At 53.0% G+C, this 24,432-nt stretch overlaps 2 protein-coding genes across 6 annotated transcripts in view; one reads left to right on the top strand and one right to left on the bottom strand.

Moving 5' to 3' along the window:
* Positions 1-13,491, top strand: part of Adora1 (adenosine A1 receptor) — a 33,654-nt gene extending 20,163 nt beyond the window's left edge. For all 5 annotated transcript variants that reach the window (XM_051147439.1, XM_051147436.1, XM_051147438.1 and 2 more), the window contains one exon: positions 12,209-13,491. In XM_051147439.1, coding sequence (XP_051003396.1) covers positions 12,294-12,848 — 555 coding nt within the window. In that variant the 5' untranslated portion in view covers positions 12,209-12,293 and the 3' untranslated portion in view covers positions 12,849-13,491. The remainder of the gene's footprint in view (positions 1-12,208) is intronic.
* A 1,101-nt stretch (positions 13,492-14,592) lies between these two features.
* Positions 14,593-22,158, bottom strand: Mybph (myosin binding protein H). The gene is given in 12 exon segments (XM_051147424.1): positions 14,593-14,709; positions 15,289-15,341; positions 15,593-15,779; positions 15,898-16,034; positions 17,121-17,280; positions 17,798-17,937; positions 18,112-18,307; positions 18,600-18,688; positions 20,856-20,940; positions 20,943-21,025; positions 21,700-21,834; positions 21,917-22,158. Coding segments are annotated over 11 exon segments (1,458 nt in total). The 5' UTR covers positions 22,146-22,158; the 3' UTR covers positions 14,593-14,709; positions 15,289-15,324.
* Positions 22,159-24,432: the final 2,274 nt, after the last annotated feature.

Genomic DNA, 24,432 nt, shown 5'->3' with positions numbered 1-24,432 from the left:
ACACCTAAAGTGCTTATTGATTGTGTTGGCTTACTAGATGCTGTATTTGTGGCTGTTTTTGAAGAAGTTGTTGTTTGTGTTTCCTTTTCTCCTCTTTCTGCCTCTTTACCTTAAAAAAAAAGAATATCTTTTATTTATTGACAATTTTACACATGTATAAATGTATCTTGATCATATCCACCCCAACTTGCCCCTCCCACCCCGCTGGACACTGCCCAACATGTCCTCCCTCACCTTCACGTCATCTTCCGCTCTTGACTTTGTAATCCACTGAGTCCAGTTAGCGCTGCCTGCCGGGATGCTGAGCTACCTTGATGGCTTGGCCTTGTGCGGGCAGCCACAGCTGCGAGGAGCCCAGAAGACAGCTCCCGCCCTCTGGCTCTTACACTCTTTCTGCCCCCTCTTCCCTAATGTTCCCTGAACCCTGGGGTTTGCAATGTTCCATTTGGTGCAGAGATGTCAACAACAGTCACTCATACTCAGCTCTCCAACCAGTTAGGAGTCTGCATCCATTGGTACCTAGTGTGGAGAGCAGATTGACAAGGTTGACAGTCACACTACCCTATGGATAGAGAGATAAATATTTCAGAGGTAGTTTGACAACACGTCTCTGCTTAGCAGAACAGCAATAGTACGGTCTTACAGCGGACCCATGGACCTCCTGAGCTGTGGACTTTGGATCAGGTTAACAGTACCCACTTCTTTTGTTTTAACCATTCCATTTCCCTTTTTGGCTATGATTAAGTACCTACTGCGTGCAGGTTCCACGGTTGCTCTAGGGAGTGGACACTGAACTGGCTTTCTCCTTGTTGTTGAGTAGCTGGTATTTCTGATTGTTCCGTGTCCACCTTCTGAGGCACCTGTGTACCTGGACTCCCTTCACCGGAGCGCAGGCAGGGAGCAGAGCTCAGGGCAGCAGCTCTCGCTGGTGGCTACCGGCTAGGAATGGTGGGTTTCTGCAAGCCTGGCCAGTAAGGCAGTGTGCCTACAAAGAAAGCATCAGGAAAGCACGCGGTAGAGACAGTAGGGAATCTGTAGGTCCTGGGACTCCAGCTGCTGGGAATCCGGGCTCTAACCTCTAGGCTAGGGTGCAAGGGAGGGGAAACCCATTAGCTGGGGACATTGTGACTCTTTCTCCCTGAGAGCCATGGCATCTGACACAGCAGGTGGGACTGAGTGTGAATTTGGAGATCTCAGGGTGCAGGCAGATTCTTTCTTTGGGGGTGTTTTCCAGGGTGGAGAACTTACCCTGTCCTACTCCTCCAGATATCATTATCTTTTCCCAGAGCACAACAGCTAGACGCTGGGAGCTCTAGGGAGTAGCTGCCTCCTCAGAGCAGAGCGTCCCTATGAGGGCCTCAACTCTCATGACTCCAGGCTCATCGGTGCTGCCTTCCTGGTTTTAACCTTGACCTTGGGGCCAATTTAGAGTCTTCAAAGTTATCTCCAGCAGGGGCAAGTTATGGTCCTATGGTGGAAACAGGTCATGAGTGCAGGCAGGCTGAGTGTTAATCTGATGGGAGGTGGGAAAAGGGGCTTGGGTGGCACTCCTACATTGGCCTCCTCACCTTCAGCCTGTACACTGGGTACCGCCTAAGAGAACTTCCCAGGGGGCACAGCTCCGAGGTCCTGGGGTGGTGGTGGTGGTGGGTCTAATGGTGAGCTAAGCAAATTCCCAAGCCCCTCCCATTCTTATCACCACTCAGATAGAACAGGAACAAGCCGGTTCCCCAGCCCTGGGAGAGTGGTTCAGAGAACTGGCTGTGAAACAGAAACGGAAGGCCCGAGCTCGGCCTTCCAAAGCTGAACAGTGTCTTTTTGTTCACTGATGTCCCTGTACCCTGCTCTGTATCTCCCCAGAAGCTGTGTTTCCCACAGATCCGGGAGTGGGGGAGTGGGGCTTCTTCAACATGCTGGGCGCAATAACAAATAGTCACCTGGAGCCGCTGTCTGATAAACTCAGCAAGCCCCATCGCCTGATCTTCCGAAGCCCAAAGAATTGTTTCTCCCCCAAGGCCACGAGCTTTTAATGGGGAGAAAACACAGCTTGGGTTTTATACATGCGTTCATCCACTTCTCCCTTCAGCTGGCACCCATTCTCCCTCCTTCCCTCTTGCTGTCCATCTTCCTCTCTGGGGGACAGTTTGGAGCAGGGAAACTGTCCTCGAGGAGGGACAGCCTTTGGGGAGCCATCAGAAGCTGCAAACTGGGGGAAAGGGTATCTCAGGGCTTTTCCTTCTGTTAGTGATGAACTCGGCTCTCCTGGCAGAGAGGCTGACACATTCTAGAAAGGGAGCCATGACCTGCCAGTACTTGTAGCACGTCTCTTCCATCCCTTGTGCTCCAGATGACTACACAGCTGTCCCAAATGGAAAGATCTCACCCAAGCTTTGTTTACTTGTGCCAGAGCCTGGACCACTGCTGGGGTCTTGGGACCTTGCCCCAGCTATTCTGAGGAGGTCTGCTTGCCTTTAGGGTTCCTGACTTCATCAGTGTGGGTGTCTCTTCTTTCCTAGTCTGAGAACCCTACATCTTGCTAGCATTGTCCTGTTCCACCTGCCTCGTGTGCTAGCTGGGTTGGAGAGCCCCTGATGGCCCTCTATGTGTCCAGTCTGCAAAGCTGGAGAGGCCTATGAGAAGTTCAAGTGCTCCCCCCCCCCAAAAAAAACAAACCCTGACCACAAGTCTCTCCATACTGTTGGAAAAAGAACGGCGCTCCTCTTACCAGTGCAGTCCTGCCAGCAAGGACAGTGCTGCCAGGAAGCTACACACAGGTTAAAATGTCTGTGCATGCATCCCACCCCACTAGATGAGTCAGCCACTCCACAGCAGGTGAGGCTTCTTGGTCTTTTCTTCAGCCTGGCTTTACCCGGAAGGCTGGAGAGACTCAAGTGGAAGCAGAGCATGGCTAGCAGCATTAATCTTTGCACTCTGTTCCCCGAGTTTACCCTCTTTTCAAGGCACACCTCTCAGGTGGTCAATGGATCTGGCCTTCAGAGAGAGGACGAGTTGGCTGCATCTCACAGTCACCCAGGCAGTGTTAAGGACCCACCCACTGGGCCTCCTGTTTTCAAAGGGGTGTTCTGATCCACTTCAGACCAGAGAGAAAGGCAAAGGTGCCACAGGCAACTGTGCCTTGAAATGCTACCTTCCCCAGATGTGAGACCTACCCCCCGCCCCACACCTCATTCCTGTGGTCTCCTGTGGATCAGAGCCAAACCCCTTTTTTGGGGGACAGCAGAACACAGCCAGTGATGTTCACTTCCTCTCAAGGTGCACGAGTTTGTGGCTAACTGGGAAACCAGGTATCTGTGTGACCTCAGAAGCAGGGGGATTCGCTGCACAGTGACTTTGGCCTCGCACTGCAGCACAGGTGGCTCTTCTCAGCTGCTTGGGGCTGGGCCTCCCCCATCAGACCCAGAGCTCCTTTTGTACAGTGACTGTGTTTCTTCCGTCACCCTCAGCACCCTGAGAGAGGCTCTGAACCTGAAGGAGGGAAAGGGCGGTAGCTCAGAATAGAGGTGGTTCCTGAACCACACTTGGGAACTTAATTGTCTTCCCCACTGGGCTGTGGAGTTGTTTGTCCTCAGCAAGTGACCAGGAGCTATTTGCAAGGCCCATTACGCTAATGACCTAATCAGTTTACCCAGCTCTTTTCATTCAGGAAGTTTAGAGACGCGCCCCCACCCCTCCCCTGCCTCTCAGCCTGGCCCTGGGGTTCTAGCTCACCTCTCTTTAGGGGGGTCAGTTGATACTCATGGTTGGAGTGCTGGGTGACATCACAGGGATCAAGCAGCCCCCCCCCCATTTGGCCCTCTCTCTGGGCTCCTGAGCCAGACTCCTCTGGGAAATGTTACTGTTAAATATTTGGCCCCCAGAGTGTGCCGAGCGCCTTTGATTGTATCTGGTTTCCTGTTCTCCTCTGGGAGGAAGAATTTCTCTGCAGGAAGTAGTTTAATATGTCTGAAAGCCTTACTTCCTCGGTTTTGAAATCCAAGTTTCCAGTTACAAGTGGCTGAGATTGTTCTTAAGAAGGGAGGCAGGAAGGAGAGGACCGGAGTTGTGAAATAGGGTTCCATCTCTGCAATGGCTATGCAAGGACACATCATGGAAGACTCGCATGGAGGACATCCCTGACTTGGAGGACTGCATGAGTGCAGACAGGCACAAGCTCCTCCCATCCAACCTTCCTTTTCCTGTCCCAATGCCCAGCACCTGCACAAAGAACAGGAGATAGGAAACAGGTGTCCAGGCCTGAGGACGCTGCCTGACTCTCAACAGCTGATGGACACTCTAGCAAACTACCCTCAACCTTTTCCAGGCCCACCACGCAGCTAGCTTTCCCTCTCTTCTGAGTCAATGCCTGCCTCAGCGTCTGGCCAGCTCACTCACAGTCAGCTCCCATCTCTTGCAGCCATTCTTTGAGATGATAGCTCAATTCTTTCTGCTGCAATCCCCCCCCCCCCCCCCCCCCCCCCGCCCAAGCTCCTGGGGTCGAACCAGACACCATCTCAAGTGTTCCCAACACCAGGGACTGCTTGCAAGGTAATGGAGCAGCTGAGACACCAACTGGATGTTGCAGTAACCCAGGCATTAGCAACATCAGGAGGAGGCCCCTAGGCCGAAGGGAAGGAAGCTGGCCTGTGGTGAGCCTTTGTGGGACCAGGTAGAGCCAAAGGGATGATGCAACCATTGCCTGAGGTCCACAGGCTAAGATGAATGAAGAGCCAGGCTCCCTGCTCCGTCTTGGGCTCTCTAGCATGTCAGTGTTTCTGAGACCCAGCTTGCTCAGGCAGGACCAGGGGTCGGCCACTCTGTACCACAGAGCAAGGCTGAGCCAGGAGGCAAAGCCCAGGACAGCTTCAGGACCAGTGTGCTCCAGTCTTTCTGCAGTGACAGCAAGGACCCTCTCACCTTCCTGGTTGGCCATTCAAAAATACAAAGATTCTTTCCAGCCTGGGCTCTCTCCTTTCCCCACTATCCTTCTCTCTAGCAGCGTCTTTGCCTGCCTAGGTCTCACGCTCGGTTCCTCATCTGATGATGGCCTTGCGAGCTTCTCTTGTCCTTATTGTTCTCGGTATCAGCTTAAAATTTATTCCTAAAGGACTCAGAGGCAGAGCCCGCCTCTGATGCTGTGGCCGGGAGACGCCACCTGCTGCGCCTTCTGCCTCCAAGGGGAAGTGATCTCATCATGAAAGAGGGTATTCATGAGGCAAAGGACCCACGAGGAGCCAGCCACTGCGGGACTCCCAGCTGGGTCTCAGCAGGCCACCGCTGCACTGTACTGCAGATCGGAGGACCGAGGAAGTTGTGGACAAGGACGGTGCTGGACTGCAAGCTGTCAGGATGTGTTGGTGGCTGACTGGTAGCACTTGCTTATCTCTCTTGCCAGAGGTCCTTGTAACTATAGCCTATGTCATAGGGACCAAGTAGGAGATCAGTGACTGTCTGATTGGGCACCAGGTCCCTGGGCTCTCAGTGTGGTGGGCACAAACCAGGGCCTGCTCCTCTGTGGTCCTGCTCTAGGCTGCCTTTCATACTTTTTGTTTGTTTGTTTGCTTGCTTTTTCTAGACAGGGTCTCACTATGCAGCTCCGGCTAGCCTGGGACTCCCTACATAGACCAGGCTAGCCTCAAATTCGCAGCGATCTGCTTTCCCTGCTTCCCAAGTTCTGGGATTAAAGTAGTGCCCCACCACAGCTGGCTTCCCACTGAGGTTCTAAAGGAGCACCTGACACTGTGTCCTCCTTTCTGGCTTCCTAGGATGTGTCACATGGTGGCTTCTCAGCTGGTCATTCTGGATTAAGTGACCGGTGGATTCACAAATCCATTTTCCCATGCTCTTATTTGTTCATTCAACGCATGGTCACTGAGCACTGTTCTAGCTACTGGGGGTACAGTGTGAGCATGCTGGGGTGGGGTGGGGGCGGCACTCTGTCCTAAGGGACCTTTTACACAGCACTAGAGGGAAACACATACACTACCTACCAATAGCCAAATCAAGCCAGGAAGTGGTCCCTCTGTCAGGATAATTAAACATGGTGAGAGCCTCCAGGATAAACCTGAAATCTTTTTTTAGGAGGTAGCATGTGACCTGAGACCCGATGGGGGAGAAAGAGCCTCCCAGGCCTCCCAGAGGAGCAGGAAGTGCAAAGGCCCTGAACTGATAGGGCGCCCCCAGGTACGCGAACGGTGAATGTTCCTGATGGTGGGGTTCAGTTCTCAGATGAGCAGTGTTGGTTCAGTGCAAGATGAGAGAGAGGGTCAGGGACACTTGAAAGATAACGGCCCTATTACCTGCTTTGGTCAGGATAAAATTTAGTCCTCTTGATTCCTTCCTCCACTTATACGTTCGCCCTTAGCCGCAAGTCTTGTTCACCTTTTCCCACAAGTACATTCTGAAGCCACGCCCTCTGAAGCCACACCCTCTGAGGCCACGCCCTTACCGCTGTCGCCCCGCCTCCCCATCACCAGAGGCGCCCTGTGCTTGTCACCTACTTGTGTGGCTGAACTGGTAGCCATGTCGTTTTGTTGTTCTTCTTATTGTTGTTGTTGTTGTTGTTTTGTTTTGCTTTTTCGAGACAGGGCTTCTCTACATAGCCTTGGCTGTCCTAGACTCGCTTTGTAGACCAGGCTGGCCTCGAACTCACAGAGCTCCGCCTGCCTCTGCCTCCTGAGTGCTGGGATTAAAGGCATGTGCTGCCACCGCCCGGCTTGCCATGTTAGTTTTCTTGCTTTTCCTCGGCTCCTGCCACTACGTACTTCCACTCGGCACTGTGTTATCGTTTAAAACCAGAAACAGACCATGTTACTCCTTTGTAGAAAGAGGCTTCTCAGCACTTACAACAAGCCTTAGAGCCTTAACTATGGCCCTAGGAGACAGTCCCTGGCCAGATCTCTGCCGGACTAGCCAGCTCCTCTCTCCTGTGACTGACCTGGTGGCACTCTCTCTGTCCTTTAGGCTGTCCTGGCCTCCATGCTCACAGTACCTTCTGTGTGGGAGGCACTGGCCCCCATCTTTGCCTGGATACCTTGCTGGTGGTCATTTAGCTCTCTGCTCCCGTCTTTGTCTCAGTCAAGGGCTCCACCTGCCCAGCCCTAGTTTTCAGGGCTCCTTTCTGGTCTCCTGGACTCCATGTCATAAACCTATTCAGCTTTTGCCTCCCAGAGTGGCCCAGTTGATGGAGCACAGGCTTTAGATGTAGACACATCTCAGACATAGAGATTTCACCTCTGCTTCTCCCAGCCTGAGGGGCCTTGGGCATGTATGTGTCCTGATCTTGGTGAGTCTCTGTCATCAAACGGGGATAATAAGAGTGCTTGGGGTCCATCAGAGAGGGGTGGAGTCCCATCAGCAAAAGCTCTCCAGCTCTTAGAAGGCAGCTTGGGAGGTTAGCTCCGAGCAGCAACGGAACTGTAGTTATCCACCTGTTATTCCCGGGTGCCCCTTCCCTTAGCGTCCTCTCATGTGGCAGCCCTGCTGGATGTCCAGCGGAGGAGCAAGGCTTCCTCTGCCCTGCCCTATTTGGATGCAGATGTGTGAACCTCTCTGCCTCACACTGAGAGGTCAACAGCAGCCTCTACTTCCTTCCTGAGTCCTCCCCTCTCCATCTCAGGTTTGCCGACACCCCTTTACTCTGAGTATTCGGTATTTTCACGTCTTTGCCATTGACAAGGAGATGCCTCCTAATGCACGCTATGGTGTTCGGAATGTCTTGGCTTTTAAAGGACACCATATTGAGTACTTGTGACAGGGCTCAGAAAGTAAAGATGACTCTTGCTGCCAAGTCCAACGATCTAAGTTTGGTCCCCAGAATGCACATGGTAGGAGGAGGGAGCCATGATGCGAGTTACATTTGGGAGTGACAGCAAAGCAGGATCTCACTACATGATCCTTCTGCCTCTACTTCCAAGGATCAGCTCGAAGCCTTCCATTAAATCTTGTCTTAAAAAGTTTTTTTTTTTTTTTTTTTGAGATGGGGGCTCATGTAGTCCAGGCTTGCTCATGCTTCTTTTAAAAAAATATATTGTTTATTTATCTATTTTCATTTTATGTGTATGATGGCTCTTTCTGCATATACACCTGTGTGCTGAAAGAGGGCATCAGAGCTCATTATAGATGGCTGTGAGCCATCATGTGGTTGCTGGGAATTGAACTCAGGACCTCTGGAGGAGCAGACAGTGCTCTTACCCTCTGAGCCACCTCTCCAGCCCCCTGCTCATGCTTTTTTATGTAGCTGAGAATGACCCTGATCTTTTTGATCCTTCTGCCTCTCCCCTCAAGTGCTGGGATCATTGGTGAGTGCCGCCATAGCTGTCGCTTCTGCTACTAAATCCTTCAGCAGTGGTTGCCTTACTGCTTTTCCATTCCCCCTGTCTGAGACTGAAGACTCCCCAACACAGACCCTGTAGTGGTAGGACTTAGGTCTGGACTTAAGAGAAACATCCTCAAGCATGGGAGACAACTTCCACGGCCCCACCCCAGGCATCAGGCAGAAGGAGAGACAAGTGTCTCCCCTGGCCCCAGTGAGCCTGCCCCACCTCAGCCAAGGTCCTGGGTCTAGTTTTTCCCACCAAGGAGAAAATAGCAAGAAAAACAGATGAGAGCTGATACCCTGTACTGCAGGGTCGACTGGGACCCGGTGCTGGAGGAGCCCCAGGAAAGCTTTAACCCCAGGGGCTTCGGGCAGTCAGGAAGGGTAAGGGGGGAGGGGGAGGAGGCCCCTTTCCAGGCGGTCCTCTCTTCCATCTGGGACACTGTCAATGCCCATCTTCTGTGTCATCAGTGTCCATATGTGGGTCTTGGGATGGACCCTCCCCTCTCCTCTCAGCACTTGAGGTCACCTTCTTCAGCAGGTCTAGTTTTCCCCATGTTTAGAGCAAAGGATATTCTGAATCCACCTCCATCTGTATCTAAATGACCTCGTTATCCTGGGTCTTGAAGGAGGTCTGGGGCTTGGAAATAGGAGCCCCGGGCAGGTAGACATTCTAATCCACGTGACTGCCGTTCTGCTATGTGATGCATGCCCACACAGCCGTGGTTATGGAGGTCTCCGGAGAACCGGCTGTGAAATGGCTTGCTTTTTTTTTTTTTTAATTTTATTTTAAAACTTTATTTTTTTTTAATTTTATTTTATTAATTTAGTCATATTACATCTCAATGGTTATCCCATCCCTTGTATCCTCCCATTCCTCCCTCCCTCCCATTTTCCCCTGAAATGGCTTTACAAACTATAAAAGGGTTATAGAAGAAAGATTTGCTGCACAGTGACTTGAGAGCAGAGCCCTTGACCCCACCCTCCCCATTATGTGTGCAGCCCCTCTGCTCTGGGGAAGGCTCATCTTGTCTAATCACCTTCCACCAGACAAGAGTCAAGACAGGTACCCTATAGGGCGGCGGTCTGCCTTTCTGTGGTCTTTCCTATCAATTCGTGTCGGTAACTTGTGGGGGGAGGGGCTTGAAGATCCCCATGAGCAGCACCTGGGTTAGCTGTTTGACTTAGCACTAGGACTGTGTTTGCTGAGCTCCTAGAAGCACTGGGATGCTGCGGGTACGTGTTTGTCTAGGGGCTCGGTGGGGTAACAGCTCAGGCTGGGGAGTATTAAGAGGGTATTTGCGGAGTATTTGAACACATATTATCTCATTTTTCTCTCATCCTCACCCTCTGAGGCAGGAAGGAGGAATTGAGTTTAGCAAGCTGCAGACTCCGTGCCCACCTTCAGGTCTTCTGACTATAACAGATGCAGCAGCCTGGCTGCTCTGCTGCAGATACGAGGGAGGAGAATGGTTTCCACCGCAGTGGCGGAGTGAGACACCAGGGAACCAGCCAGCTCTACAGCTTCTTGATAGTTTGGGAACACAAGAATCCTGTTATCACAGAGGCCAGGGGTGAGGGTGGGCAGGGCTTTAAAGGTGTTAGAGTTGGCCTGCTGGTGTCCTCACTCTCTTGGCTAGGATGAAGGGACAGATAGAAGGTTCCAAAGGCCCCTCTAATGCTGGCCTTTCAGAGGAGCATCTGCTTCTCTCAGTTACCCCCTCATCTTCCTCACCTGCAGGAGCAGGTGGGTGTCATAAGAACCGGGGCTAAGAAAGAGAAGGCTGCAGATCCTTCCGGCACAGGACAGAAGGAAACAGTTGGAAACCCGCCTCCCCCCCCGCCCCCCCCCCCTGCGCTTTTGCAGCCCAGTGCTCAAGAGGCTGCCCCATCCCTCCCAGGAGCTGCATTGGAAAATAACAATTGGGCAAGCTGCAGCCACTCTGCCGGCTCCTTGGCACAGAGCTGGGCAGGCCCCCGCCTTTGGCACTCTCTTCCGCGCTAGAGTGCAGGCAGAGGACACTATGGCTGGTTGCTGGGTAGCGGTGACTTTAAAAGAAATGGGAAGCCCCCAGGGATATTAGTAAAAAACCCTCAAGTCTCAGTGGCAAGAGAGGCTGTCACAGCTGGCTGATAGGCAGCCTTGTCTCCTGCGAGTCATTCCGAACATGCATGCCCTCTGTGTCTGCAGACCTGGAAAAGGTGGAAAACTCTACCTCTTGGCATCACTTTGCTCTGCAGGGCACATCGTGATGCAGTCCCCTTATTTCCTTGCTTTTGTGCTAGCCTCACTTCGCCCAAAATGTGAACTACGTGGGGCTGCGAGACGGCTCTGGGTTTTAAAAAAAAAAAAAAAAAAAAAAGGCTTTTCTGTCATGCCTGACAATGATCCTTGGGATCCACATGGTGAACAGAGAAAACTGGTTCCCACAAATTGTTCTCCAACCTCCACAGGAGCATTGTGGTATGTGTGTTTGTGCGTGCACACGCATGCGTGTGCACACACATGTGTGCACACACACACACACTAAATGTAATAAAAGATTAAAAATACTTGAACAAGGCCTGGAGAGATAGCTCAGGTTTTAAGAGCCCTGTCTGCACTTGCAGAGGACCTGAGTTCAATTCCCAGCACCCACATCTCAGTTCACACAGCTGTTGGTAACTCCAGATGTAGGGAGTCCAACACCCTCACACAGATATACGTGCAAGGCAAAACGCCAATGTATATAAAAATAAAAATAAATGAATTATGTTTTTAAAAAGACAAAGAAATGTGAACTATGTAGAGGCAGAGGCAGACATTTTTATCTTGTTTGCAGCACGGAGAGCAGTGCCCCACGCAGAAAGCCTTGACAAGCGTCTGCTAAGAACAGCACTCATGCAAGTGTGCCAGTGAGTGAGTGAGAGGAAGTAGGAAGTGCTAGCAGATGCTCGGCAAACACCAGGCTTTCTTCCTTGAGAATTGTCCTAATTAGTTGAGCACTGCTGAGTTGGTCCTTGACATCCACCTGTGTAATGACTAGGCCAATGGGAAGCCAAGGAGGCAAGAGAAGAGATGCTCACAGCAAAACAGAACAGGACCAGAAGAAGTGAGCCTGGCAGGGAAAGGCTGCTTGGGAGGCTATTGGTTTGTTTATCATCTGACTCTTCCGGCAAGTGGAGACAGGACAGAAGCACAGGATGGTTCTGGTAGCTTCTGTGTGGCCTTGGGAAGGCTTCATGACAATTTCCAACCTCTGTCTAGTGGGCTGTCCTTATACTGCCACCTCTAGGGCTGTTACAACCCAACAGTGAGAAACCAGTAAGGTCAAGGTCGGCATAGTGAGCAAGTTGTCCTTGGGCCATTTGCTTAAGACTCTTAAGAGATGTTCTTTGTTACTTTCTTCCTCCCTTCCTTTCTTTATTTTTCTATCTTTTTTCTCTCCTCTCTTTCCTTCTTTCTTTTTTCTTTTTTTGAGACAGGGTTTCTCTATATAAGCCTGTCTGTCCTGAATTCATTCTCTAGACCAGGCTGGCCTTGAACTCGGAGATCCTCTTGCCTCTGCCTCCCAAGTGCTGGGATTACTGGCGTGGGCCGCCATCATCTGGCTTCTGTTATTATATTTATCATTAGTCAGGATTCCCTCCCACTGCTGGAGGAGAAATGAGGCTAGATTTTTACAAACTCTGGGCTAATGTTAGGTTCTAAAGATTAGGCCCCTGGGGGACAGAGACAGACAGACAGACACACACACACACACACACACACACACACACACACACACACACAGAGTAGACTTTCGATGTGGCGAAGCCTCCCCTTAGAACCCCCTAGGGGCAGATCAGCCTCAGGAGAGGGACCCACGTACAATCATGGGGACTACGTCTCACACCTGTTCTCTTTCCTTGTAGGTACAAGACAGTAGTGACCCAGCGGCGGGCAGCAGTGGCCATAGCTGGCTGCTGGATTCTCTCCCTTGTGGTAGGCCTGACACCCATGTTTGGCTGGAACAACCTGAGTGTGGTGGAGCAAGCGTGGGCAGCTAACGGTAGTGTGGGGGAGCCCGTGATTAAGTGTGAGTTCGAGAAAGTTATCAGCATGGAGTACATGGTCTACTTCAACTTCTTCGTCTGGGTGCTGCCCCCGCTGCTCCTCATGGTCCTCATCTACCTGGAAGTCTTCTACCTGATCCGCAAGCAGCTCAACAAAAAAGTGTCAGCGTCCTCTGGCGACCCGCAGAAGTACTACGGGAAGGAGCTGAAGATCGCCAAGTCTCTGGCCCTCATCCTCTTCCTCTTTGCCCTCAGCTGGCTGCCACTGCACATCTTGAACTGCATCACCCTCTTCTGTCCCACCTGCCAGAAACCCAGCATCCTCATCTACATCGCCATCTTCCTCACGCACGGCAACTCGGCCATGAACCCCATCGTCTACGCCTTCCGAATCCACAAGTTCCGGGTCACCTTTCTGAAGATATGGAATGACCATTTCCGGTGCCAGCCCAAGCCTCCCATCGATGACGACCTCCCAGAGGAGAAAGCCGATGACTAGACTCTTCCTTGCTCCCACCTGCCCCCACAGCCAGCGGCTCTCTCTTCGGCCCTTGTGTCCCCACTGTCTCACTGTTCCTCCCCAGCTGGGATGTGGGCTGTGGGCACCAGGGAGGCTCTGAGGAGATGCCATAGAGCAGGGCTTCTTCTTCAAGTGAGCCAGCTGCCCTGTCCTTGGAGACCTGGAGGAGGCTTGGAGGTGGGACAGGCTGTGGCAGGGACCTGGAGTAGGTGAGAGGAATGTTTTTGCGTGCCCCGTTCCTGGTTGTTCTCTGAGCAGTACAGAGATTCGGGGCTAGAATACTCTGACGCCTACAGTCACTAAGTGGAGCCTGTTACTAGGTGTTGGTGGCCCAAGGGACCAACCTCGAGGAGGTGATGAGGCCTTTTTAGAGGTACAGGGATAAATAGAAATGGGTATGCCCTGGCTTTGCTTTCTCTACTGTTGTGTAGGAAAGGATAGCAAACCGCAGGGAAAAGAGACTTCAGCCCCACCTCCAAGGATTTGTACTCCTATCCATGCAGGTGCTGTGATGCCTGCTTTCCTTACACAGAGAAGCCTGGGGTTATACTTGGGAGAGGTAGAAAGGATGGCTGGGTCCTGGGATGGCCTCTCACCTTTGCTTTATTCACAGTCCGGAACTCCCCGCGGGCCTCTGGGAATAAGCATGGTGCGGTAGGTGCTGCCTTCAAATAGCCAGCAGGGGGCAGCACTTTGCCCTGAATTTCCTGGGAGTCTCCGTGTAACTTTCTGTCTGGGCCACCAAACTTCACCAACTCTCAGAGACAGGTTTGCTTGGATTTTCCTGGGTGACACCATCTCTGCTTCTTGGCCCCAGGAGAAGAGCACCCCAGGAAGGATAGCCCTTGGGAACATTCTCCCTGAGGGGAGGAGGGTGAGGAAAGCATCCAAGTACATCCCAGGTGACCATGACTCCTGGTGTGGAGTGTGACAGGCCAGACCAGACAGACCAAAGGAGACCACTCTCTTTAGTGTGAGGGCTTGCCTTGATGGCAGTTAAATATCCAAAACACTCTTGGTGGGTGGATTTATCTCAGTTTTCAGGGACTTAGAGGCTGTGTTACAGAGTGTAGGCATGTGGAGGGTGAGTCTCACTTAGGACCAATCCATAGCCTGCTGAGCCTGGATTTCTTCCCTACATGGACAGACAATAGGCAGGAGAGGGTGACAGGTTCTGAGGGTGAAAATTGACTCCAAGTCTTGATTCTAGGCTCTTCCCTCAGTTGGAGGACAGGAGACTCCAGCTTTCAAAGAGGCCCCTATGCCTAATAAGACTGTGAACCCTCATGGAGAGTACAATGTTGGCACTACCCCAGCACTGTCAGAGGGCAACCAGACCTCAGCAGAGAAGATGATGTAATGGTGGGGTGTGGGAGAAGATGGGAGAGGGGTGCGCAGGCAGATGGAACTAGGACGGTTCTAGCGATGCCACGTCTGTTGCTATAGTTACACATTTAGGGTGGCACATTGTGAATCAGAGAGCGATATCCAGAGCACTCACTTGTCTCCAAAATGTCTGGTGTCGTCATGAGACCCTCCTTGCTGGCACTCTCCTCATTTGTCTCCCGTCACAGTAGCATAAGATCTTCCCATCCGCCATGACATTCACGGCCACAGAAGCCCACGCCATAACACCACACACCTTTATTTGAATGCTTCTCACCCAGTGTACAACTCCACTGGGGGTGCCATTCTCTGAACCTCTGGGGCCGTCTTACACTGAGGCAGCCTGACCCAGGGCCTGCCAGGCTCACTCCTGGGTCTGGACTCCAGTCTCTGGTGGAAGGAAGCCTCCAGGCCTCGCCATTAGCCGTTCCTGTGGTATCTTGTTCTTTGGTATCTGTGGAGGGACATTTTAAGCCTGAAGACCCAATCCTCAGGTCTATAGGACCTAGCAGCCCTGGTCCTTCTGAGCCCTGGTATGTGACCAAGCTGCCAGAAGAGATGCTGGGAAGTCAGATAGAGAGCCCCCTCTTCCTTCCACAGGCTCATTTCCCAGTGTGGAGCTCTGCCTGGTGCGGCTCTGGAGACTTCCTGGTTCACCCAGAGCCTCAGCACCATCAAATGAAGAAGGCAGGGCAAGGGCTGGGTCCCTACTTTTCTGATGAGGAAAATGGGTGTAAAGGGAATATCTGTGTTTGCAGTCACTCAAGGCCAAGACTAGACCCTGTCCTGTGCCCAGTCGATGTAGCCTTCCCATGCGGACCTCACCAGCATGGCCCAGCCCTGTACCACCCTTACCAAACTCAACATGCATGCTAGTTGACTTCAGCTGCAAAACCAGATCTGTCCACCATCTCCTCTCCCTCCCTCGCCCCTCTCCAGTGACATTTTGTGCCTGGGAGGTGAAATCTCCCTTTCGGATCCCTGTGACACGGTGCTCTGACTGGTAGCTGAAGGAGTGGGTCCAGCCACTCACCGGTCTCCTTGTCCCAGTCTCTGCTCATGTTGCCCTTCAGTGTGTGGCAGAGGCTGAAAGAGAGCCACAGGTTAGAGCCTGGGGGGAAGACAGGAGGGAACAGACAGCTTCAAGGTCAATGACCCCAGTTCCCCAACTAGAACATCTTCCCACTTTGAAAGGCACACAAACTGTCCTTGACCTATCCCTACTCCTTGTCTCCTGTTCAAATTTACACTCTAAGATACATCTAGCCCAGCTCCAAAGAGGGACCCGGCCTGTTCTCTATGGCAGGGTACTACGAACAGCCTTCTGACTCCCCCACCTTTGACCTCCAGCCGACAGTCCACAGAGGCCTCCCCTAGCACATTGATGGCCTTGCAAGTGTAGACTCCAGAATCAAAGGGGCTGGGCTTCCGGATCTCCAGGGTGCAGACCCCTTGCTCAGAAACTGCGCGGTACTTGGGGTCGCCCTGGATGTCCATCTTGTTTTTCATCCAGATGATCTTGGGCTAGAGGCAAAGTCGGAGGAGGGATAACGAAATAAGATCACGGGCTGGGACCAGGTCTCAAGAGTAAGTTTCAACCCTGCTGCCTCTTCCGGCCTCACAGCCCAGGGGCCCCGCTCACCTTAGGTGATGCTCGGACGCTGCAGAAAAGTTGAGTGCTGTAGCCAGGAGTGGAGGTATGGTCAGCTAGGGGCTGGGTGAATGAGGGCGCTTCTGAGAAGTCTCGCTCAATAAACCCTTTAGGTTTGGCAGTAATATCTGGGTTCAGGGAAGGAATTCAAGGTTACAGATGTGCAAGGAGCTTCAGAAGACTGGCCTCAACCCCAAGCTCTGGGACTCTCAGCCTGGGCAACATGTGGAGACACCAGAGAAAGCCTAGCTGAGCAGGGCTGACGCTGGATAGAGAGCAGGGGCGGGGAAAACCAGAGCCACAGAGGAGTGTGGCAGAAGGTGACCATCACATTCCATTTCTGTCTTTGTGACCTGGACAGCTTTCCTTTTTAAACACAAAATTCTTATGGCTGTGCTGCACTGGCTGATGTCAAAGAAGAGTGTGGCTTCCAGTGAGAGTAGGATGGCTTAGCGGGTAAGGGTGCTCGCCGCCAAGCTTGACACCCCGAGTTCAATCCCTGGGACCCACATGGTAGGAGAGAACTGACAAGTTGTCCTTAGACTTCCACATGCGTGCCTGCATGTGAACACACACCCACTCACCAATAAACGTAATTAAAATGAATAATAATTAAGAGTGTGACTTCCAGGATCGGTGTATTCCTGCAGTGCGGAGAGGATCTGGGATAGGCAAGGGGTCAAAGTCCTGGAGCTTCACCTTTGACCCCACTGATCAGATGCCTGGTAGGACAGTAAAAATCACAGCCAGTCTTTGTGTGGGGAGGTCTCTGTCTTTACAGACTGCCAGTCTGTCTATCACACACACCTTACCCTTCAGAGTGTATGACTGGGGACACTGTGCAGGAGATCCTGTGGCTGTTGGGATGTTAACAGCCACAGTCATATTTAGAAAAAGTACACAGCCTCCTGAGGGGCGCTGCTCATTTGCATGGCTTTGCTCTGATGTTTACTGAAATCAGTCAGGCATACTGGCTAGATACACTCACTCCCCCCTCAGTGTGTGTACACACTTGGACGTAAGCTCATGCAGAGCTGTTGGGTGAGGGGGTGGGGTGGGGTAGAGGAGGGTTGGGGGGAGGTGACAATTGTTCCAGGGGGCAGTGACTGGGTAGAAGCTGACAGGGATGTGGGGACATGGAAGAAGAAGTGGAGAGAGATGCTGGTACACCGATCCTGATTTCGGTTTCCTGCCCAAGGCTCAAAGCCACTTACCTGCCTTCTGGATGTGAGCCAGCTCCTTGGTGGTGGTGGCTAACTCACTGAGACCACACAGGTTTTCTGAGAAGACCCGAAAGGAGTAGGAGTTGCCGATGATAAGGTCTGAGATGGTACAGGTGTTGGGGTGGTAGCGCTCCAACACTGTGAACCATTGCTGCAGAGACCATGGCTGGGTTACACTCCTCTCTTACCCAGTCCATGCCTTTCCTGCTCACCCTAATCCCCCCTCAGAGGGCATCACCTCATGTCTCAGATTTGGGAGGTTGAACCACCCAGCATTGGGCCTGAGGGGCTTGGAGGTGGGAAAAGGACCCCCTGGGTCACTCATATGAGCCTCACTACTCAAACTGTGGCGGGCAGACACACAGCCTCATTCCGTGGGCACTGTTTAAACACGCAGGCTCCTAGCTCCCAGCCCAACTGCCTGCATCAGAATCTACACTTAGCAGATCCCCAGATGATTTATATGCATAAGGTGGTTCCATAGCAACCTAGTGCAGTGCACCCTGCAGACTGTGGTATAGAGAGGGAAAAGGCTTGCCCAGGACCACAGATGGAGTCAGTCAGCCGTAGTTGGCCTGGGTTTTCCATCCAAAGCCTTTTAGTGAGATGGACCTTTTTGGCTGGACCACTTCTTTCCCTATCCCTGTTGGCCCCCCAGCTAGCCTCACCCCTGTCTTTTTGTCTGCCTTCTGCACTGTGTAGCCCATGAGTTCTGTGTTGCCTGTGTCCTGGGGTGGAGTCCATTCGAGGGCAGCATTGCAACCCCAGACGTCCAGTAGCCGGATGCTGCTCGGAGGCCCAGGCTTCTCTGCAGGAGCAGGTTATGAAAGGAAGTGAGGAGACGCAGGTCCACTGCAACATCGCCACACCCAAGATCTGACACTTGTCACGATACCCCAGCCTTCCCTAACCCACCATCAGCTCAGGGGTGGGAGGGTGGGGCAATGGTTTTGAAACGGCCCTTTCCCTTCTGCCCTTGTACCAATCACCAGGATGTCAATGCTGGCCTTGGCTTCCAAGCCTTCCAGGCGCACCGTGAGCTCATAGCGGCCTGAGTCTTCGCGCTGAGCTGAGCGGATAAAAAGGATGGAGTCCTGGTCCCCTGTGCGTACGTTTGCCCTCTGGCTGTCCAGGGCATGGCCATTGTGGGTCCAGGAAGCCTGTGGCTTGGGCTTGCCCTGACAAAGACAGGCTTGGGGTAAGTATAGATTGGTATAAGCACCCCACTGCCACCCCATTCCAGCTGTGCCTGGCAAATCTACCCTACTGACCCCTACAGTTGCTGCCCAGAGCCATGTCCTCAGTGTGTGGCCTGCCCTGGAGGCTGGCTGTCTATCTGTCTAGCCACAGCTGAGTTATATGCAAAACTGGGAAGAGGCGGCCATCTGTGTGGGTCACAGGCTGACTCCAGTGAGAATCCTTACATCCCTTGGCACATCAGGCACGTGTCACACAGCGAGGCATGCCTACCTGGAAGGGGATCTGCAGGTTGACTTGCTCTCCCACCTTGCGGATGTAGGTCTGGCGAAGGTGTCGGGGAACTCGGATCTTGGGGGCTTCTGAGGCAGGAGAGGGGGGAAAGCAAGCATGGGTTCCTGGCTAGACAGCACAGCTCCTACCTACTAGGTTCCCACTAGCTTGGGCCTTCCTCTTCACTGGGAGGGTAAAGCCATCAATGCCGAAAACGGAGGGACCTAAATCCCTTAAGGCCCTTGGGGAGCTGAGAACTCAGAGGCTCCAGAGAGGTCAGGGAACTCTGCGGTGTGAACTGGTTGGTATCTCCGCCACTCCCTTGGCACCTGAACTCTGCCAGGCTGGGATTTGCCCACGGGGGCCCAGGCATTCTCAAGCTCCAGATGGGCCTGGATGGCTCTCTGTCGCCCCCTGGAGGGAGGCAGGTTCTGCACCTGTTAGCCACCGTGCCTAGAGAAGGAAGCAGTTTGCCTGTGCCCTCCCGGATTCAGAGCCTGCACCCCAGACTGGCTCAAGTCTCTGCTTCCAGGCCTCCTAGGAGGCTCAGTCTCTTTGTACAGAAGATAGAACAGGCACACACATTTCTTCCCCTGTCTCAGTCTTCCAGTGTCATAGTGGCAGGTCCCCTATTCCCATAGGGAGCCCATTCCTGACATAGAGCCACTGAATAAACCAAAGGAACTGTAGTCATTCCTGCTCCTGGGGGACAGTGTGGGGACAGAGCCTGAGCCTCCTAAGCAGCAAACAGGTGGCAGCAGTTGGTCAGTGGCACGTAGGAGGGTATGGTAAGAAGGGACACTGTGTCTCTGAGGATTAGCTGAGCAGGCACTTGGCTCACGGGCATCACGCTTTGGAATGCTCCAGGGACAGCTCCAGGAGGCCAGGGATGCCTGTCAGCTCCAGGTGGCCAACAAGGGGACAGCTGAGCAGCCGAGGACAAGGTCCCCACCCTGCCCTGCCCTGCCCAGCCCATGAGAGGTCCGGCTGTCTTCCCCACTTGTTCAGAGCCTCCCCCCTTTCTCTCCAGGAAATCCCCTTCTCTTCTGCCAGAGGAATTTTAATGGCGAAGTAGGTGAGGAGTCTGGCTTGCTTTTTCAACACTAGGCAGGGCTCAGAGGCATCTCAGAGGCTGAGCTTCTTGGGGCCCTGGGGGAGGGTCTGGGACTCTGCCAATCAGTCCAGAGTCAGCACAGACATCCTACTGCTGACATGGGCAGCGGCGGAGGGGTGGGGTGTGTGGTGGTGGTGGAGTGTGTGTGTGTGTGTGTGGGGGGGGGTGCTATCTCACCCAGATAATGTCCTGGCTTTTGAAAACCACCAGAACAGATGTCCAGCAGCTTGGACATCTATGAGCAGTCCTGTGCGGGCATCAGAATCTAAGGCTACCGAAAGACTGGGTGACTCTGTGGGAGTCCCTGGGTCCCTGGGGAGCTGCCTGGTTTGGGTGAGCTATGACAGTCTGCAGCTCAGGCCTCGGACCTTAAAGCAGTATTTTTCCTTGGAGCCTCTCTCTTCCTAGAGGCCCTGACTAGGAATGTAGGGATTTTTATCACCGACCTCCGACCTCAAGGAACAAGAAGGAAGGTGAAGAAGCCACAGACCACCTGCTTGCCCGTGTCTCTCCTCACCCTGGGGCCCTGCACTGTCCCCAGAGACCTGAGATCAGACCAAATGACTCACTGTCATTAACAGTCTGAAACTCGATCAGCTTTGGAAGGGGAGTCAGGGAAGGACGAAGGCTAATGCGCCCTGCAAATAGAAATATTAGCAACAGGGACAGCAGCTGGCCTCTGGATCCTCCTCACAGAGGCCCTGGCTTTTTGGGGGGGGGGAATGAAGAAGCCTTTATGGACCGTTTGCACAGCCTCCTTTTCTTTCTGTCAGGGTCCGGGTACAACAGGGGGCAAGCAGGTCTCCCGTGTGTTCCAAAACCTCTAGGGAACGTGGAACCCAGGTTTAGGAAGACGCTAGATGGCTTCTAGCATTGGGAGCCTGAGCTTCATCTCTGGGCAGCAAGAAGCTGCTCTCTGATGGTGGGGGGGGGGGTGGGGCTGGACCACTCAGGGAAGTGGCTTCATTGACCTCCTTCTTGTTGCTGAAGGACCTGAACCTTTCACAAGGCAAGGCACGTCAGCATGTGGCTTGTGCATGTGAGTGTGAGATGGGGGAAATGGCTGCCCGGGTCCCATTGCCCACGGCCTCAGTTTCCCCATTACATGCAGTCTGTGAGCAAGAGGCGAGGAGGGTCTTTACCAATGATCTCTTGGATGTGGACAGGCTGGTCCAGCACAGCTGGGGGTCCTGCCCCTGCGGAGCTCACTGCAGCCACGCGCACGAAGAGAACTTGTCTCCCAGGGTTAGGTTTCGCACGGTCTGCTGGGTCACCATCACCGGCCGGGGGTTCACAGGCACCCATTCTGAGGCTGAGCACAATGGAGAATGTCTGTCTTACCGCTGTGGCACGGGCATCCTTCTCACGTGGGGGGCTTTCCTTCTCGAGGGACGGGGGCATAGAGAACTGGCCTCGCTCTTGGGTTATAGCTCCTCTTGCTCCCTTCCCTGACTTAGAAACACCAAACACAGCTGGTGCTAAGCTTTGGCATGGTGGCCAGAGATAGGAATGTAGAAGGTTGGAGAAGGTTGGGCCCATTCACAAAGACACAGACAGCAAGGTAAGGGCTTGGCTGTCAGGGAGGGAGACTATACTTTTCCTAGCTGTCCTCACTGTTTCCTACTTTACAGTCCCCCCACCTTCCCCCCCCCCCCCGCCGTCTCTTTGACACTGTCTGCCTCTTGGGGTTAACTCCCCCCTGCAAAGGGTCCTCTAAGATGATCAGATCAGTGCCCCCCCCCCTCTAATACTCAGAGGCTCCCTGAAGCTGGAGGGTGGGAGGTTTCCTGAGGTCACCGGACATCTCTGTGCCATCAGAGGTCCCACTGGAGCAGGTGGTGATAGCCAGGCAGTAAGGCCACTGCTTCTACCTTCTCTCTTTGTTTCTGTATCTGGGCTTGGCCCATTGCAGGACTGGGCTTGTCCCTACTGCCTAGCACCCCCCCCCCCCAGCTGGGTAGAATCAGGACTCAGCCCCGTGCTCACCTCCCTGTCGACAGAACTCCAACACATAGCCTTGAATCCCCAGCTTCCCCAGGTTCTCGGGGGGCTCCCAGCTCACAGTCAAGGAACTGTGGCTCACATCCTCCAAGGTCAGGTGCAGTGGGGCACTGGGGACATCTGAGGGGTAAGCCGGGGTGAGAAGAAGAGCCCCTCTCTGCATACCTACCCCCCTTCTCCACCTGCCCCCAGCTCTAGTCACCTTCACTTGGAGGTTCGGGCTTAGTGGTGGCAGGTGTGGCAGAAGCTTCAGGGCCTGCAGGGTCCTGTGCCTGAGATCCAGGCTTCTGTGGCTCTGGAGCCTGCTCTTGCCCAGTGGATTCTGAGGCTGCCATCTCTCCAGAAGGCTCTGTGGTGGGTGCTTTGGTAGGCTCAGGCACTGTCTCCTCTGGACTAGAGACAGAAGCCTCAGAGGTGACTTTTCCTGTCATTTCAGAGCTGGTAAAGGGGTCAGGTGGAGTGTTTAAGGGTCAGCAGCAGGATCTGGGCCTCTAGGCTAGGTCCAGGCTTATATAGGCAGGGGCTGCCCCACCCCTTGCAAACCATTCCCAGCTGTGGGGTCAGGTCAGGCAGGGGGACAGGGGGGCAGGGAGCACCCAAGCCAGGAATAGCTCTGGGGGAGGAACTGTAAAGGCCCCTTGAGGAGTGCGCTACCTCCCCACTGCCCCAGCTAGACCTCACAGGCAGGGTGCTAGTGAGTGCCCAGACCAGGGAGGGCATAGATAGGTGAGCTGGGACATCGCTGGGACCTGCAGGGATTGGGTAACAAGACCTGTCATCTGGAAAAGATGATCAAGTCAGTTCTATGAGTCAGTCTGGCCTTCTCAGGGACCCCTCGGGCCTGTGTCTCCTTGGACCAGCCTTCCACGTGAACACTCTCACTCTTGCCTTTTCACTCTAACTTGGACCCCATCGACCCTGGGAATGCTCATTAGTACTGTGAGAAGCTAAGGGCCCCCACAAGGGTGAGAATTGAGATACCCAAGGTGAGGCTTGGCCAGAAGCAGGCCTCCAGTGGGAATCCTAGGAAAGGGGACCATCTTGGTTACTTTTCAGCTGCCGTGTAACATCACACCACAGGCTCTGTGAATTAGAAACAGCAGAGGATGATTTTTCTCAAGGCCCCAGAGGCTGAGAAGTCTGAGACCATAACCCCTGCATCCAGTGAAGAGTTTTGCATGTCAGAATACAGAGAATGGGCAAGCCAGACAGGAAGAGGGACTCAACACTTGCTCTCTATCCAGTTCCCACTCTGTAGATAGCTAACCCACTCCCTTAATCATGATATTACCCAACTCACAAGGCCTAGTCACTTTTTAAAAGGCCCCATGTCTTAATACTGTCAGTGACAATTAGAGGTGTTTTAGAGGGGACATTCAAACCATAGCAGGGGCCAAGCAAGCCCCCAGGCTCCCATTTCTGTGGGAAGGCTGGGAATCCTGTTTTTCCACTAATGCCCAGACCTCAGTTTCCCATATATGACTGAGATAAGTCATCTTATCCTTGCCTTTGAGGATAAGACTTGAATCTCCTAGTGTCTTCCAAAAGGGCCTTAAGCACAGGCTTTCCTAATGTGGGAAGTGAGGCAGGTTCAGGCAAATCCTAGTCACTGATCCATTGATCCAAGCAGAGGTTAAGATTGGTAATAATTTGAAAGCCAGAAAATCCCATGTGTCAGGGATGAGGAACAGTCAGGTTTTTCTCTGTGTGTGTGTGTGGGGGGGTGTGGATCGGAGTAATGGCTTTGAGAAAGATGAGGCGGGGAATTTGTGGCGATGTGCCTAACAGGGGTGTCTCTGGGCACCCACCTTTTGGATCCCCAGGGCACACGGTGAGACTATTTGTGGAGGTGTCACTTGTAACAGTGCAAGTCTCAGGGGGAATGGCTGTCTTTGAGCAGGGGATTGGATAAACACCTGGAGTGTTTATGTAATTCTAAAGAAGATGCCAGATGCTGACGAGATACCACAGCTGATCTCACAGACCGAAGGGTGAATCACAGAAACACGACCATCATTTTGTCCTTGAAATCCAAACCCAGAGCCACACGAATTCTCATCGTCAAAGTGCATCCATAGGTGGTAAGCTAAATAAAAGAAGGACTAGGCCAAGGGTAGCCAAAAATGCCAGCCTCTGGTTGAGGGGACAAAGATGCGGTTCCAATGTATCGTTGACGGTAGCAGTTCCAATGTATGATTCAAGTTTCCCCTTCAGTACATAGAAACTCTTTAGTTAGACGCTCTTAAGCACACTCTTAAGCAGTCACGGTGTATTCCACAATTAAAGAATAAATGAACATGTAGTTTATTTAGGGCTGTCAGCAGCATTCTGCCCTTCCCCCTTCCCGAGGATAGGGGCACAGCAGTATGGCTACCTCTCAACCCAAAGTGCCCTTGTGTGGAGTGTCAGTGAAGGGCCTGAAGAGCCTCTGGGTCCAATATCGGCCTGGGTGTCTATGTCCTCTGTGAGGTGACTCAATGTTGTGCTGGGTAGGGAGAGGTGATCTCCACCCTGGCTTCTGACTCCACAGCTATAAGTGAATGTGACTAACCCTGCAGGGCCCTGAGTCAGCCCTGAGAACCTGTCCCAAAGTAGGAGAAGGGGGAAGGGAGAGGGCTCTGGGGACAGGGGCATTTCCTAGGAGAGCTCACAGTTCTGAGGTTTCAAAGACCTTGTGTGGTAGGGTGGACAGTGGGCAGGCGTTAGAGACTGCTTGGC

The sequence above is a fragment of the Acomys russatus genome, chromosome 6 (assembly GCF_903995435.1).
Source record: "Acomys russatus chromosome 6, mAcoRus1.1, whole genome shotgun sequence".
Lineage (NCBI taxonomy): Eukaryota > Metazoa > Chordata > Mammalia > Rodentia > Muridae > Acomys > Acomys russatus.
This window is presented reverse-complemented; position numbering and strand designations above follow the sequence as displayed.